A 17,509-nucleotide genomic window follows, 5' to 3' on the forward strand; every position below is an offset into this window, starting at 1 on the left:
TCTTGATCCGTTGCCAGGGCGCGAGGTTACGACAGGCATTTGGGCCCCTCCCCTCTTTCTTGTCGCACGGCAACGCAAACCGCCTCTTCACCCAACATAGTCTTGGAAGGAGGCAGGCGGGGCCGGGAGGAGTCCGCAGCTGTTGGGATGGGGGAACCTGTATGAAGGAGCCGATCCTTGCGGAGACAAGCCAGGAGTCACAGCAGGATTATGCCCTCCAGGGCAAGAGGAAGGTGGGAGCTCGGCTGCGGCTTTTGCCTGGCCGGCGGGAAGGCTCAAACAAGAACGGGGTCGGGAATTGGAAGGACCCCAGGGAGCGGAGGGCTGTACAAGAAGGAGGGGCCAGCGGGAGGATTCCGTGTTAGAGTTCAGATCTTGCTGAGGGTGGAGTAGGGTCGGAAGTGGAGTGGGGTGGGGTTATAGGTGGGATGGGGTGTGAAGGGGGATGGGGCGTGGATGGAGATGAGGGTACTCTGGAGCGACTGGGATACGGGCTGGGGAAAACTGTGGCCAGAGGTACTGTCCCTATCCCCCGCCTCCCTCCTGTTTCTCCAAGCAGAGTTCAGAGACTGCCGCTATAGCTGCTATAGTCTTGGACCTGATCCTAGACCCAACCTGGGAGCTTCAAAATTGGGACTCCTTGCTGAGAAAGGTATTTTGTGTGAACCCCTGGGAGTCAGGGTCCCTAAGCCAGTGCTCTCCACCTCTGTCCTTCTTCCCTTCTCCCCCCTTCATCTCTCTCTCTCCGTGCCTCACCCCCATCCCATTCCCTCCTCTCCATCCCCCTCTGCCGTCCCTTGCTTCCTCCCTTCCTCTTCTCTCTCTGCCCTCCACCCCTATCAACCGCCCTGTTGCCCTCTTTCCTCTTTTCTCCCTCTGCCCCTGACTCTGCCCTTTCTGTCCCCTTCCCCTCTGTCTCCCATCTTTCTATCCCTCTCCTCCATCCCCTCATCCCCCATCACCTTATACCTGCTTTTTACTAAGCCATGGCCTTAGCAGTCCAAGAGGCTGTCTGTGGAATCTTTCCCTTCAGTGTGACCTTATATTGTCGTGACAGATGGAATGAGTAGGCTGGCGTTGGTGCTTAGACTTAGACATGAAAAGGGTCCGGTGGCTGCCACAGCCATTCCTGTAACTATTTTTTAAATGATGTCTGGAGGCTGGGAAGAGTCTTAAAGTCTTAGGACAAGTCCAGGAAAGTGAGAAAGCTTGGTTGATGCAATCTAGTAAATGAAGTTCAGTTGGGAGAAACAGTCATGATCAGGCTGAGGGGATAAAATGACCAAAGGACAGCAATCTCATATAATTGACAGGAACTACTGTTCCATTTAAGATGAAATGGAGCTTGGGGGGAAAAAAATCAAATTGGATCCCTACTTCTCACACCATATACAAAATGCAATTCCCAAATAGATTAAAAACTTAAATGAGAAAAGCAAAACTTTAGAAATTTTAGAAGAATATATAGGAGAATATCCTTATGACCTCAGGGGATTTCTTAAATAATAAAAACTTTTGAGCTTAAAGGAAAAGATTGGTAAATTTGACTACATTCAGATTCCTCCAAATTACAACATAAAGTGAAAAGATGGTAAGTGCACACAGAAAGCTTCTAAAGTATTGATACTGTTCTATTTTCTGGGTTCTGTGGAGGGTTCACAGGTGTTCATTTTGTTGTTATACTTCATAACTTACATGTGTTAACCATATTCTTTTGTGTGTATCAACTGTTACCATAAAATTATTATAAAATAATAATAAAGTGAAAAGACAAGCCACAAATTGGAGATGTTTGCCACAGGTAAACTAAGAAATGATTAGTGTGTAGAATACATAAGGAACTCCTAAAATTAATAGGAAAAGGACAAACTGATTTTTTTTTAATGAGCAAAAGATATGAATGGGCACTTCACAGAAAAAGAAAAATGGACAAAACACACATGAAAAGATGTTACAACCTCATTAGCAATAAGGAAAATTCCAATTAAAACTGATAATTATAATTTTATACCCACAAGTTGGCAAAAATTAAAAAGTCTGTAATATCCAGTGTTGCTGAGGATGTGGAGTGGCTAGAGTTTTTATACACTATAGTGAAAGTATAAATTGGTACAATCTCCTTGGAAAACAACATTATCTCGGAAAGTTTAAATAGGCTTATGCCCTATGATCCAGCACTTCCGCTCCTAGGTATATGCTAGGGAAGCTTTTCCACCTGTATATATAAGTCTCTTTTAATCTACAAGTCCCTCCTCTTTTCCTCTTGCAATTAAAAAATAAATAAACTGGGTTGTTTGACTAGAGTCCTAGTCTCTCTTGAACCCAGTTCAGTCAGGCCCCACCAAGAATGTTCTAATCAAGGTCATCAGCAACCCTCCCCTTCAAATTAGTCAGTTCTCATCTTCATCTTACTTAACCCATCATCGGTTGCTCACTCTCTCCTCCCAAAAGCACTTTCTTCACTTGGCTTCTCAGGCATTCCCGTTTTTTCTCCCACCTCACTGGCCACTCCTTAGCCTCCAGTGCTGGCTCCTCCTCTCCCTGTCTCCCCTGAGGCATTCTTAACTATCTACAGTCCCTTAGAGATCTCTCACTGCCTCATAGCTTTAAATTCCTTATATCAGGATGGGCTAAATTATGCTGAGGTTACAAACAACCTCAAAATCTCAGCAGCTATATGTGGAAGCTAATAAATACAACAAACTAGTAAATATGACATAAAAGAAGCAGACTTACAGATATTGAGAACAAACTAGTGGTTACCAATGAGGGGGTAGGGGCAATATAGGGGTGAGAGAGTGGGAAGTACAAACTACTGGGTGTAAGATAGGCTCAAGGATGTATTGTACAACATGGGGAATATAGCCAATATTTTGTGATAACTGTAAATGGAAAGTAGCCTTTAAAAAACTGTTTAAACGTGTGTGTGTGTGAGTTGTGAAAAAAAAATAATATCTACTTCATAGAAATATTAAGAAGAATACTAGTAGGTCAAAAATAGTCAAATATCAGCATTTTCATATGGTGCAACCTAATAAATGAGTTACTAATACAACATGCTTATAATTGCACCTTTACAGTAAATACTCAGTAAATGTTAACTGTGATGACAATAAAAAAAAAGAAAAAATAATAAAATAAAATCATAGGCTATATAAAGCTTAGTAAAAATATGTGCTACATAAGAACAAATTGTTTCTGACAGAGGCCCTGAGAAAGCCTTCTATAAATGAGGAGCAAGAGCTTTTGTTTAAGTGATCTATTTTTGTTTATTTTTAGTTTCAAGCTATGTTATGGGTGGGTGAGGTTGCTGGTTAACTAAATTCCAGTTAGGTAAGGTCTTGCTATACAGAAGCAGAATAATAAAATTATCAAAAAAAAAACTGTTTAAAAAAAAAAAACCTAAGGACAACCAATCCAAACAGCCACCTAGGCTTTCTCAAATAAAGCAAGCGCTTCAGCTATAGCCAATCAAATAATTTCCTTGCTTTCCATCTCTTCTCTTTAAAGATCTTTCCCTGAACTCTTCTTAACCACTTCTGGTTTGACACTGCCCGGTTTGTTTTTTGCTCAAATAAACTCTTAAAAACATGTTTTTTTTAAGGCTCAGCAGTTCATAAAAACAAAGCTTTCTCACTCCTGCTTCTTGTCCACTGTGGGTTGGCTACATCTCTGCTCTGTCATCACTCCAGGACTGAGGCTGAAGGGGCAGCGCTCACCTGGGACATTGCCGGTCCCACAGCAGAGAGTGAAGAGAGAAAGTGGCTATCATGTAATGGCTCTTAGTTCTGCTTGGGAATGGCACATGTCAATTCTCACATTGCAGAGGGCAAAGCAGATCATGTGGCTAACCTTGAGGACAATAAGATAAGGATGTAGAATCCTTCTGTAAGGAGGAACAGCAAATTTTTTTTTTTGGCCACATGGGGCTTCTGGGATCTTAATTCCCCAACGAGGGAACAAGGGATCTAACCTGTGTCCCCTGCAGTGGAAGCGCAGAGTCCTAACCACTGGACCACCAGGGAATTCCCAACAGCAAATCTTTTTGAACAATAACAAAATTTACCATACTATATGTATGCTATCAATGGGTATCTAATCAACCTCTCAAACTCAACACTTCGAAACTGATCTCCAGATCCTCATCCCATTCTGTTCTCCCCACACAGACTATTCAGTTGATAGCAACTCCTCTGACTGCCCCAGCCAAAATCCTTGAAGTCATTCTTAACACTGCTCTCTCACAGCACATCCAATCCATCAGGAAGTCCTGTTGGCTCTGCCTTCAAAATATATCCAGAATCTGACCACTTCTTGCTACATCCGCTGCTACCAACCTGGTGAGTCATCATCATCTCTTGCCTGAACGACTGCAATAGCCTCCTGTCTGGTCTCCCTGCCTCTAGCCTTGCCTCCCCTCCCCTCCAGTCTATTCTTAACACAGCAGCCAGAGCGATCCTTTAAAAATCAAAGACAGGACACATCACTCCCACTGCTCAAAATCCTCCAATGGCTGCCCATTTCTCTCAGAGTAGAAGCCACAGCCTTTACAATGGTCTATAAAGTCCTACATGCTCTGCACCCCCCCCACCCAATCTAACTAATGTCATTTCCCACTCCTCCTTGCCTCCCTGCTGTCCCCTTGAACGTGTGCCTCTTCTGTCCACCTTAAGGCCTTTGCACTTGTTCCCTCCGCCTGCAGTGCTCTCCTAGTTATCTGCATAGGAGACTCTCTCACCTTCTTCAAGTATTTGCTCAAATATTACCTTCTCAGTTATGCCTCCCCTGACTTCCATATTTAAAATTGCAACACGCCCCCCACTTTCTTGGCACTTCCAATTCCCCTTATCCTGCTCTATATTTTTTTCCGAAGCACGTATCATCTTCTTACAAACTGTTTAATGTACTCTCTATAGTCTGTCTGTCCCCACTAGAAAGTAACTTTCACAAGGACTCAGATTTTTGTCACTTTTGCTCCTTGATGTCTCCCAAATGCTTAAAGGATCATCTGACAGTAGGTACTCCATAAATATTTGTTAAATGATAGAATGAACATGGGTGAAAAAAGCAAGATGCAGAAGAATGCATACTGTGTGATACTCCATAAAATTCTGAGACAAGAAAATGTTTTAAAATATTGTTCAGGGAATTACGCACACACAGTATATTAATGCATATTAGTAAGGGAATGGTAACATTTTGGATAGTGGTTATCTCTTAGGGTAAGGATGAGGGAGGAGAGACATAAGACCCTTCAATAGTATTGATCATTCACTATTTCTTAAGTTGGGGAGTTGGTTCATGGGTCTCTTTTATCATGCTTCCTAACTTACATATGGCTTATATATATTCTCCTGTATGCATCAAATATTTTAGTTACAAAATGGTTAAAAGAGAGAGAGAGAGACCGGAACTAGCTATATGAGGAGTTGAAGAATGGTGTTCCAAACAAAGGAACACAGTGTACAAAGGCCCTGAGGTGGGAACAGTTGTAGTGTTGGAGGACTTGATAGGAAGCCAGTGTGCCTGGAGCACTGTAAGCAAGGGATAGGGAGGCATGAGATGAACTGGAGAGGTGTGCAGGAACCAGATCTTGAAAGCCCACAGTAAGGAGTTTGGATCTGATTCTAAGTGCAGTAGGAAGCCAGGGGAGGATTTTAAGCAGGTGCAAGACATGATCAGATTTAAGTTAGCAGAAGTGGTTTGGGCTGTGGCTTTGGCTGGCTCACGTGCCAAAAGTGGGCCTCCCAAAATATGAAGGAACACAGGCAAATTGAAGCCCTCTAGCCTTTCATTTGACTGGAGAATAAGTAATAAAAATAAAGGGGGAATGGTGGTGGCATTTACTGAAACGGGGAAAACTAAATAGAACATAATGCAAAAGGGATGTTGTAAATGAGTTTGAGACTTGGAAAGGTGAGCAGGGGTCAGATCATGAAGACTCATAAATCTGGCAAAGGGGGTTGGACTTGATCTTGTAAACACTGGGGAACCATTTGCTTTAAAGCTGCTTTTAAGGGTTTTAAGCTGAGGCGTGCCATGGTCAGATTTGCTTTCAGAAAAACCACTTCAGTAGCCAAGGCAGAGAAAGAGGTAGAGAGCATAACACTGGAGCAAGGGAGGCCAGTGAGGCTCCTGGGAATATTGTCTGGCACCAGCTTGTGAGGCCTGAATTAGGGTGGTGACAGCAGAGATGGAGAACACAGATATGAAATATGTCAGGAAGTAAAATCAGTAGGAATCAATAACTGGTAAGATACTGTGGGGAGAAAGGAATGGGGGTGGGGGTGTAGTCAAGGAGGATGGTTAGCACTGATTGGCCATTCACCTCACCCTTGCTCCAGATGTATAAGGTAGACCCACCACCAGATCCCAAGGAGGTGGCAGCCATCGAGGCTAGAAGAAATCAAGAAAAGGAGCAACAGAGCCTATTCAATGTGTGGACCAGAGGAATGCGGGTGAGTGGGCAGCGGGGACATTCTCTGGACCAGGGGCCACCTCACTCTTGCACCTGGAGAGGAACATAGCAGTGCCCATCACAGCCCCTCCCTGATTCAAGCAGACTGTAGAGCTAGAAAGGAAGGAGGAGGGTGAAAAGGCACCCACCCCCACATGTGGGAAGGGCCTGGGAAAGGGGACTGGGGGTGCAGGGGAAGAGACTGGGGGAAGAGGAGCCAGTGACAGCTGACTTCTCCAGTCAGCTCAGGGCCAAGTGGCCTGGTTCTCAAGAGACAGGCAAATGGAGCCGAAAGAAGTCTATAAAGAATATTTGGGGGCTTCCCTGGTGGCGCAGTGGTTAAGAATCTGCCTGCCAATGCAGGGGACATGGGTTTGAGCCCTGATCCGGGAAGATCCCACATGCCGCAGAGCAACTAAGCCCATGCGCCACAACTACTGAGCCTGTGCTCTAGAGCCCGTGCTCCGCAACAAGGTGCAATGAAGAGTAGCCCCCACTCGCCATAACTAGAGAAAGCCCACGCCCAGCAACAAAGACCCAACTCAGCCAAAAATAAATAAATAAATAATAAATAAATAAATTTATTAAAAAAGAAAAAAGAATATTTGGTATTGCACGCATATGCCTAAACTCTTTCTGGAAGGCTACATAAGAAACTGTTAACTGTTCCCTGGTGGTCCAGTGGCTAAGACTCCGCGCTCCCAATGCAGGGGGCCCGGGTTTGATCCCTGGTCAGGGAACTAGATCCCACATGCCACAACTAAAAGATCCCATATACTGCAACGAAGATCCTGCGTGCTGCAACTAAGACCCAGTGCAGCCAAATAAATAATAAAATAAATAAATACATTAAAAAAAATAAACTGTTAACCAGCCTGAGGGACAGAGATGGGAGGGACACTTACTCTTCACTAAACTGTATTCCCTTTTGCACTATTTTGAAACATTTTAAATGAATTATAATCAAAATAAAGAGAAAATATTGATAGTTTAAGAAAAAATAGATTGCTGGCTGGGTGATGAGTGGTGTGACTGAGATCTAGTTGGCAAGCGTTTCCTCAGGGCCTGCTCTGTGCCAAGCACTGGGTTGGGCAGTAGGGATACAAAGCTGACTAAGGCCCAGTCTCTGCCCTTATCAGGCTCACAGTCTGGTGTAGGAGATAATCAATAGAGGCAAACTTCATTATAGTGTGGGCAGTGGGCCCTAGATTCTATGGGAGTAGCACCTGCTGGAGGGGTCAGGAAAGTGAAGTCTGAGCTGGTCTTAAGGGATGAATAGGAGTTTGGGTAAAGAGGGGAGGAAAGAGTGTTCCAAGTGGAGGGAGATGCTGGAGCAAAGGCTATCAGTATGAAACAGCCTAAGATGTGCAGGGAACTGTAAGCAGAGCTCCTGAGGGTGGGAGAGGGGAAGAGGGTGAGATGAGGCTGGAGACAGAGGAAGAGGCTAGACCACTGAGGGACTTACAAACCATGCTGAGATGGTAGAACATTATCCAGTAGGTACTGGGGATCCTATAGGAGGATTCTGAAGCAGGTAAATTCTGAGCAGTCTATGTTAGAGCATTCAAGGCCCACTGCTGGGCCCATACCTTGATTTAACTCATTTCTTTGGGATCAGGTGGATGCTGAAGCCCTGAACAGCCAGGCGGAAGAGAAAAAGCTTCGGAAGGCAAAAAAGCAGAGCGAGGTGGCAGCTTATGGTAAAAGCCCAAGGCCAGGGGCCAGCCAAAGGGGAAAAGCAAGGGCCTGAGTGGGATAAGGCAGGGCAGTTCTGCTTCGGAGTGGGGCCTGAGGCCTGGGGTGTGGTAAGACAAACCAGACTGGCCTTTGGGAACAGTGGCTGTGCTGAGTGGGCTCTGTCCCTCCCGTGGGGCCTTCTCCATGCCCCTGCCCACCACCCCCAGGTACCGACCAGGTGCAGTATGATATGGTGGCTCAGATGCTAGAGAAGGAACAGGCAGAACGGACACATCGGCTGGACAAGAAAATGCAAGAGTTTCGGAAGCAGAAGCAGCAGCTCGAGAAAAGGCGTGAACTTGACCTTTGGGATTCAGACCCACTCTGGGGGGAGTTTCCAGCTCATCTTGGTGACAATGATCCCTACTGGGGCCCAGCCAGCCTGCAGTGCTTCTCTTGGGAAGATTTGGACAGGGCCACATGCCTGAGAATGCAGCAGGAGGAGTTCATGCACAGCCTGGAGAGGCCACTGCAAGAGCAACAGCAACAGCAAGCCAGAGTTGAGGAGAACTGTGCAGGTAAGCAGCGGGGCCCTCCAGGCTGTGACCTGAGGCCTAGTGGGGAGTCATCCTGAGCTGGATACAGCGCCCAGAAGACCAGAACTGTGTGGGGAGGTCCAGTTACCCATAGGGGCTGATGCTGAAAGGTTAGACTGAGCAGGCCCCAACCTCCCTGACTTCCTTCATCAACTGACAGTATAGCCACTGATCCCCAATCAGCCTGGCACTCCATTACCTGGAGGCAGCAGAGTGAAGACAAACCTAATGGCTCTGCTGCTTACTAGCTGGTTTGGGCAAATGAACTTTCCTCTCTGTGCTTCAGTTTCCTTATCTTTAAAATGAGGAAATTAATCCATACAACATAGAGCTCGTATGAGAATGAAATGAGATACTGTAAGTAAAGCACAAGCGTCAGTGCTCAATAACCAGTAGCTACTATCAATATTACTATGACATCTGTGGCCATGTCCCCCTCTTCCATTAGAGTAAGCCTTTCACGGGCAAGGACCATCTCTTATCTACTCACGCTGCTCACCTTTAAAACCACCCGTTATAGCACCCTGTTCTATTATACCGCTTATCATGGAGGTAACTAAGTATCTGAAAGTATTTGTGGAATGTCTGTCTTCTCCCCAAAATGTCAGCTCACTGAAGATGAACCACATATCTCATTTCCACCCCTATATCCCAGTTGCCTAGTACATTGTCTGCCACAGTGTCAGGAGCTCAATAAATCATTGTTGGATGAACAATTGAAGACCAAAGTAAACAAGAAAGGCACCCTACCCTCCAGGAACCCACAGAACCATGCCTTCCAGAAAATCAGTGTAGAGTAAGAGGAAAAGATACATGCACAAGTCATTTACCAGCACATATCTATACTTTAACACTGCGTTAGGTACTATGAGAGGTACTGTGATAGAAGTATATATAGGACATGGAGGGAATATCAATATGGGAGTGGTCAGTTCCCACAAGGGAAGGGAGGCAGGGTAGGGGCTTGGCACAGGCCCGCTGTCAGGAGCCAATTTTGGAAAGTTGGGTACAATTTCGGCAAGGCAGAGAGTGGGAATGAGAAAAGGTCATTCTAGGCAGAGCGGGTAGCAAAAGGAAGAGCTAACCTTTGCTGAGCACTTACTGTGTACCAGACACTGTGCCAAGATTTCTACCATGTATTAACTCATTTTATCCTCACAACAACCCTATGAGGCAAGTACTAGTAGTATCCCTACCTTCAGTGGAGGAAACTGAAGAACAGAGATGTTAAATAACTTGCCCAAAATCATACAGCTAGTGGGTGATGGAGGCGGTAAGTGAACTCAGGCAGGCTGGCTCCAGAACCTGCACTCTTGACCGCTACGCCACACTTGCTGTCAGTCACTATGAGAAACTGGGGACTCAGAGGCCAAGGGAGAAGTTTCAGAGAGGGAGTCATCAATAACATCAAATGCCCCAGAGAAGTTCAGATAGGAAAAGAATGAGACTTGAAAATGAGATTTGGAAATTAGGAGTATTTGGTGATTTTTGTCAGAACAGTTGCAGTGGAACCAGGGGCCAGCTGCCCAATGGCAGCAGGCAGGTGTACGAGAAGGTAGAGCAAGGCAACAGGGACAGCAGAATGCTGGGAGAGGGTCTGTGTAGTGTCATGGAAGGAGCATGGGCTGATTCCTCAAGAGATCTGGATTCAAATCCCAACTTACTACTTGCTGGCTGTGTAACCTTGGGCATTTTACTTCACCTCTGGACCTCATCTGAAAAATGGGGCTGATCTTTCCTCTCTGGGTTGCTACAAAGAGTGAAATGAAACAAGGCACCCCTATCCTCCCTTCCCCCGCCCTCCAGTCTCTGAAATCTGTGTCCCTGTGCCTCTCCAGAGCCAACCCCTCAGCCTATGCTCTGGACCCCATTCCCCCTGCCTCCCACATAGGCTGTGCTACCTTAGGTACTCCCCACTGGGTTCTCAACACTTGCCCTTCCACTGGCCCCTTCTGTGAAGGCTGTAAGCATGCTTGTGTCTAACCCTTCTTAAGAAAAAGACAAAAGTCTCCCTCCACTCTGTGATTCCTCTAGATGCTGTGAGCTAGCTGTTTTCCTTTACAGCCATACTTTCTGAAAAATCTGCTTCCACTTGCTCTTTCCTTCCGAACTTTCCAGTCACACCTCAACCTCTGAGATCTCATTTCTCCCCACACAACTTCACTGACACTACTCTTACTAAAATCATCAATGCCCTTTATGTTATCAGGTACAAGAGGCTCTGTTCAGTCTTTTCTCCTTGACTGGGACTTTCTTGCTACACTTGACTCTGATCACATCTTCCTTCTTGAACCTCTCTCTTCCTTCGCTTCTGTGACAGCACATTCTGCTTGTAGCTCTCCGATCATTCCTCCTCTGTCTGCCCTTTATGGATTCCTCTTCCTTCTACTTCTTCCTTCCTTCTTTCTTCCTTCTTGAGACTCTGTCCCTGGCGCACTCCTTACCCTGCATACTTGCCTCAGGCGCCCTCGGTCCTCATTCTGGTTTCAGCTAAAATGTCGCCACCTCTGTGCTGAGGACTCTCTACCTGCAGAATCAGATATCCAGGTGCCTGTGGACCACCTCCAACTCAGTTTCCTAAACAATTCATCAGTGCTCCCTAACCTGCTCTGAATTCTGTATCCTCTAGTTCCAGTGGTGGCCACACAATGCATGGAGTCATCCCAGCCAGGACCCTGGAAAGCATCCAAGTCTTTCTTCTCCCTTACTCCCTCATCCAATCCATCAAGTACTGCTGATGTAACCTCCATATATTTCCCCTCCATCCTTTCCGTCACTGGCCTGGTTTGAGCCCTCCCAACTGGCCTACTGCCTTAGCCTCCAAGATGGCTTCCCTACCTCAACTGTCTCCCACCAGCCTGACTGTCCTCTATACTGGCCACCAAAAGGAGCTTTCTAAAATGCAAATCTGTGTCACCCCCTTACTTAAAATCCTTCCATGTTCCCCACCACCTTCAGGGTCAAGTTTTTAGTCCTTAGTCTGGCCCCTGTAGAGCTCCCTAGTCACTTGCATTTTATGCTCTAGGAAGAGCGGACTATTTGTAATTTAAGATACAGACCATGCTGTTTCTTGACTTCCTTCATTCATTTGATAAATATTTACTGAGCATCTACTATGTGCCAGGCTGTGATGCAGGTGCTAGGGCATGGTAGTGGATAAAACAGACAAAAATCCCTGCTTTCACAAGGGTTACCTTCTAGTGACGAGAGAGACAGGCAATAGACAAAAATAATTAAGTAGGGCTTCCCTGGTGGCGCAGTGGTTGAGAATCCGCCTGCCAATGCAGGGGACACGGGTTCAAGCCCTGGTCTGGGAAGATCCCACATGCCACGGAGCAGCTGGGCCCGTGAGCCACAATTACTGAGCCTGCGCGTCTGGAGCCTGTGCTCCGCAATAAGAGAAGCCGCGACAGTGAGAGGCCCGCGCACTGCGATGAAGGGTGGCCCCCGCTTGCCACAACTAGAGAAAGTCCTTGCACAGAAACGAAGACCCAACACAGCCACAAATAAATAAATAAATAAATAAACAACCCCCTCTTAAAAAAAAAAAAAGAATTGTTACTTAAAAAAAAATAATTAAGTAAATTGTAGGGTGTATTGGATGGTGACAAATGCTAGGGAGAAAAATAAATCAGAGAAGGAGGATAAATGTTGGGGGCAGGCAGGTGGCAATTTTAGGTAGGAGAGTCAGAAGGCCTCACTGAGGTGGTAACATTTGAGCAAAGACCTGAGGGAGGCAAAAGAGCATGAGACAAGAGCAACGTTTACCGCAAATCCCTGAGGCAGGAACGTCTGGCATGTTCAAGAAACAGCAAGGAGACTGGTGTGGCTGGATTGAAGCAAAGTTTCAATACATTTGCTCATGCTGTGCTTGCAGCCTGGAATGCCCTTTGCCCTTTCTGACTATATGCAACATGTATTTCAAGGATCACCTCCTCCTGGAAGCCTTCCTCTCACCCAAAGCTCTCTTAATGCCCTACACACATCTCTGTCATTGCCCTTACCACATTGTGGTATGATGATCTACATTTGATCCATCTCCTCCATTAGACAAGGAGCTCTCTGAGGACAGGATCTAATTCCTTGGTATCCTCAGAACCCAACACATGGCCCTTAGACTGAGGCTCAGAGATGAAATGATTTCCCCAAGGTCACACAGCCCAGAAGCAACAGAGCTGCATTGAGACTCAGGTCCATTGGAGGCATCTTTCAGTGAGGCACCTGAGAAATTCTTGTTGCTGTCACTTTGGTTATCCCTAGCCCCAAAGAGTAGCTCCTTCCACACATCCCTCCAATGAGGACATTACCCCCTTCCCAAACATACATACACATACATCCACAAAGCTCGCTGAACAAATGGCTGAGTGAGTGAACCAGGAATGCAGCAAGCCAGTACAGTGCCCTGACCATATTTCTCTGTGTAGATACGCTCAGTGAACAGCTGCGCCTAGCCATGGACTTGCGGGCCACCCAGCTGGCCAAGCTGGAGGAGTGCTGCCGCAAGGCCATAATGTCTGCCAAGGCCAACTCCAACAAGGCCCAGGTACGTATGGCCAGAGCCATCCAGTGCACCCGGCTCTCCCCAGTCCCCTGAACAAAGTCCTGGGGAACCTCAGCCACATCTTTCCCCTCACAACCCTTCTCGAATTAACACCAGCCCTCTCATCTACCTGAGGATTTCCCCCTTCACCCAAGGGCCCTCTTAGGTCAGAAGGTCCCCTTCCCCACCTCCAGACTCAGGATGACCTGAGAACAGAACACTGCCCTCCCTTCCCCAGCCTCTTAGTCTAAGGGCTTCCAGAGGGCAGGGGAGTTCCCTGCCCATTCCACCCCTTCCCCCACCTTAAGTCACTCAAAGGCCATGCAGTATCTGTTCCTTCTCTCCCTGAGATGGAGGAGAGTAGGGCCATGTCTCCCCCTCCCCTGTGACTGCGAGTTCCCTGAGGCTGGGCATCCAAATGCTCACATTCGGGGGCCCCACCAGGTAGCTAAGATGGCTAAGCAGCAGCGCCATGAGCATCAGCACCAATGGAAGGCCACCTTCGTGGAGATCCAAAACCAGATCACAAGTGACCTACTGACTGAGAACCCCCAGGTCGCCCAAAACCCTATGGCTCCGCACAGGGTCCTGCCCTATTGCTGGAAGGGCATGACTGCAGAGCAGAGAGCTGCCATCAGGAAAGTACAGGAGGTGCAACACCATGAAAAGGAGGCACAGCGCCAGACCGAACAAGCACTGGATACCAAATGGGAAAGCCAGCCTATGTGCTTGGCCCAGGCGGCAATGGAGCTAGAAGAGCAGGAGAGGAGCTGTGTGCTGAATTTTGGTGGAGAGTAGGCTCCTTCGACCAGTGGCTGGCTAAGTAGCAAAAAGACCAGTGAGTTCTAGGGGGTGGCAGCAGGGATGAATGCCAAGGGAGGGTGGAGACGGATGGCAAGGGCCAGGGAGAGAGGGAAAGCCCATCACCTGAGGCCTCTGGATTTCTTTCACAGGCAGAATTATCTGAATTCAGTAATGTACACCAATCAACCTACAGCCCAATATCACTTGCAATTCAACACCAGCAGCCGCTGAGCTCAGGATGGTCATCTCTCCTTCCTCCCCCATCAAGCTCACAGAGGCTAAGAGTCAAAAGAGGAAGATGATGCAGACCCCCTCCACCAATCCATTTCCCAGTGGGAGAGCTGAGCCAGCACCCCCACCTTTGACCCTAGGTAATAAAGTTATTCACTAAAATCAAGGCCACGTGTTGTAATAGGACACAAAAGGTGTGAGGTACTGCCTTTCCCGCCCCACCCCTGGAGTCTGAGCATCCAACCCTGTCAGAGTCTCACCCATTCACCTTTCTTCCCCATGCCAGTTCCCCCAGCACACAGTGCTGCTCACTCCCCTGTGAGAAATAGACTTTATTAGGCACGAAGGGTGACTGGTGGGCAGAGGTTACAAAATGGCTACTGGGCTTCCTCCCAAGCTGGAGTAGAGTACTCCAGGAAGAGGAGGGACAGAGGAGCCTGTGTTTTCTCTGCCTTCCCCCTTCAAGGCTGCATGCGGATGGCCCCATCCAGCCGGATGACCTCTCCATTGAGGAATGGGTTCTCGATGATGGCCTGTACCAGATGAGCATACTCAGCAGAGTCACCCAGTCGGCTGGGGAAGGGCACCTGGCTGGCCAGGAAGTTGCGCACTTTATCTGGGAGGGTGGTCAACAGCGGAGTGCCAAATAGGCCTAGACAAGACAACCAGAGTCAGAGACCCACCCTCGCTTTCATATTTACCTGGTCCCTCCTCACCTTAACCCTACTTGTGGTGCTTCCCTATGCCCAGAGATAGAAGGCTGCTGCTGTTTAGATGGTAAATACCTTCCCCTCTCAATTGCCCACGGATCCCATCCAATCCCAGGTGTGGCAGGGAGGGGATATGTCTACCTGGAGCAATGGTCATCACCCGGATGCCCATGGGAGCCAGATCCCGAGCAATGGGCAGTGTCATGCCCACTATGCCCCCCTTGGAAGCAGAGTATGCAGCTTGTCCAACCTGGAGAAGGAGTGGAGGTCATAGGGGGAAGGGCCCCAACAAGTCACCAAGGCACAAGCCTTGCCCCTACTCACACACCTGGCCCTCAAAGGCAGCTACACTGGCTGTGTTGATGATGACCCCACGTTGGCCTCCCTGGTCTGGTTCATTCTGGCCCATCTCACCAGCCACCAGGCGGATCACATTGAAGGTGCCTATGAGATTCACCTGGAGGACCAGTAGAGACATGGTGTAGGACCTAAAGCAGAAGCAGCCTTTTGTCCCCTAAAAGCTTTGGGGACACCCACAGCCAGATACTTCTTACTACTGCCCCTGGAGAACCTCTAAGGCCTTACATTGAGAACTCGCTGAAAGTCCTCCAAGGTATGGGCCTGGCTCTTCTTTAAGTTGTATGTCTTGCTGGCCACTGCAATGCCTGCACAGTTGACTGCCACATCCACACGGCCAAACTTTTCTTTTGCTAGAGTCAGGGCTGCTTGCACGTCCTTCTCTGAGGTCACCTTCAAAGGGAGAAGTGGAGAAGGTATTCATCTCCCATCACACACATACCACTAAATCTTGAGGAGGGGAGGGCAAGGCAGGTTCACTCTTTGAGTGACAAGAGAATTGTGTAAGCAAGGGAGAGGCCAGGAGAAAGAAAACTCGAGAGTGGGACAAAGGTGAAAATGTTAGGTAATACAGAGCAGTGTTTCAAAACATTTTTGAAATCCATACCCTCTTCTGATAAATTCACATACCCCTGGAGATTCTCAACTGCTGTGGATCAGAGAAGTTTTGAGAATTATTGATATGAAGATAAACTAGCTTTTTTGTACCCCTACCTGCTAAGATAATTTCGTCAAGCTTTACTTCTGTAGTTTGTTTCATGAAAAGTTTTTTGACTTTGTAAATATAAAATTACAGGGCACAATATGCATTTTCAAACTATACATACTTCCTTGAGGAGATTCTGATATGGCCAATTCCCAACCCTCCCCCCCCGCGTTGTGAAACCCAGCTTTAGAAATTCCTTACCGCAGGCATTTGAAAACGGCTCAGGCCAAAAGGGAAAAGGAGATGGGTCCACTGCCCACATACACGGTACCCTTATGAAAAGGGACCCCATGGGAGAGGTGAGGTAATCCCACTTACGTCCGCTGGGGCAAAGGCGCAGTTCTTCCCTAACTTCTTGGCCTGGGCCTCCCCATCCGAGTTGGGCAGGTCCAGAAGTACAGCAGTGGCCCCCTGCCCCACCAGTCGTTCCGCCGTGGCCAAGCCTAGGCCCGAGGCTCCACCAGTTATTACGGCGACCAGACCCTGTGAAGAGGGGCACGGTCAACAACTATACTGTACAGACCACCCCCACCCTTGCATCTGCCCATTTTCCAGGCTTCTGCGAGAGAGGCTCCCGGTCACCCCTGCAGTTTAACCCAGATGTGCCTCCTCACTTTAACGATGGGACCTCTGGGTGTCTCATCCCCAAAAAGCCCATCCAGACACCCCGCATGCACGTGCCCCAGAGAGCTGACCTTCACCTCCCGAGGCCAATCGCCGCAACAGCAGGCCTCGATAAGAGTAACCCTTTCTCCCAGCACCGATCTCTCCCCCCTAGTTCTACGGCCGCGCCGTCCCAGCGGGTGCAGAGGGGCAAGAAGCAGGGTCGAAGACCCGGTTACCTTCACGCTCCGACACGCAGCAGCCATCTTGCGCTGGCCTCTCTACAAGCAGGACTGCCGGGCGGTCGCTGGTTGGCCGAGGCAGAGCCGCGGGGCGGGGCCGGCGAGGCTGGCTGTCCGCGGCGAAGGACAAACGGCGAGTGTCGGCGGTTAGCGTCCAAGACCTGAGAGCAGGCCCAGGCAAGGTCCCGGCCGAGAGTTATTTCACCCGGGGGAGAAAACAACGAGTAGCAGCATCGCACCGCCACAACCTCCGGCCTTTGGGCAGACGGCCAGCTCCGCTGGGGGGAGGGGGACAGGAGATTGAGAGTGTGTACCTTACTCCTCGGAAAAAGCCTCCATTCAACATTCATATGTTTATATCTGAGAGGCTCCTATATGCCAGGCTCTGTGCGGGGCACTGGGGATAACCAGAGGAATAATAAAAGGTTCATGCCTTACGAGAGGGAAGTTGGAAAAAGTTCAATTGGAAAAAGAGATAATTACAGTACAGACACAGACGAAGGAAGGGACAAAGAACCAGATTCTAGAACCCAGACATGGATATCCAAAGACGGAGATTCTGAGAGCCATGTGCAGAGAAATATGT

At 48.0% G+C, this 17,509-nt stretch overlaps 2 protein-coding genes across 2 annotated transcripts; one reads left to right on the top strand and one right to left on the bottom strand.

Annotated features, from left to right (window-relative positions):
• The first annotated feature begins 20 nt into the window (after positions 1-20).
• RIBC1 (RIB43A domain with coiled-coils 1) lies at positions 21-14,102 on the top strand. Its single transcript, XM_082377722.1, is given in 8 exon segments — positions 21-233; positions 560-652; positions 6,345-6,458; positions 8,076-8,157; positions 8,362-8,712; positions 13,155-13,273; positions 13,715-14,033; positions 14,036-14,102. Coding segments are annotated over 8 exon segments (1,212 nt in total). The 5' UTR covers positions 21-161; the 3' UTR covers positions 14,098-14,102.
• Positions 14,103-14,622: 520 nt separating this feature from the next.
• HSD17B10 (hydroxysteroid 17-beta dehydrogenase 10) lies at positions 14,623-17,056 on the bottom strand. Its single transcript, XM_082377723.1, has 6 exons — positions 16,921-17,056; positions 16,397-16,561; positions 15,601-15,765; positions 15,344-15,472; positions 15,157-15,265; positions 14,623-14,957 (listed from the first exon to the last, which is right to left on the bottom strand). The coding sequence occupies exons 1-6, from the start codon at positions 16,945-16,947 to the stop codon at positions 14,767-14,769; spliced, it is 786 nt and encodes a 261-aa protein (XP_082233849.1). The 5' UTR covers positions 16,948-17,056; the 3' UTR covers positions 14,623-14,766.
• Positions 17,057-17,509: the final 453 nt, after the last annotated feature.

Source organism: Balaenoptera borealis, assembly GCF_965194805.1.
Source record: "Balaenoptera borealis genome assembly, chromosome: X".
Classification (NCBI taxonomy): Eukaryota; Metazoa; Chordata; class Mammalia; order Artiodactyla; family Balaenopteridae; genus Balaenoptera; species Balaenoptera borealis.

Excerpts from the sequence above, each read along its gene's own strand:
- HSD17B10 (XM_082377723.1), bottom strand. The coding sequence starts at position 16,947 with ATGGCTGCTGCGTGTCGGAGCGTGAAG. Across the intron at positions 15,766-16,396 it reads GCGCCTTTGCCCCAGCGGAC|GTGACCTCAGAGAAGGACGT; the intron begins GTAAGTGGGATT and ends CTCCCTTTGAAG. Across the intron at positions 14,958-15,156 it reads GGTGATGACCATTGCTCCAG|GCCTATTTGGCACTCCGCTG; the intron begins GTAGACATATCC and ends TGTCTTGTCTAG.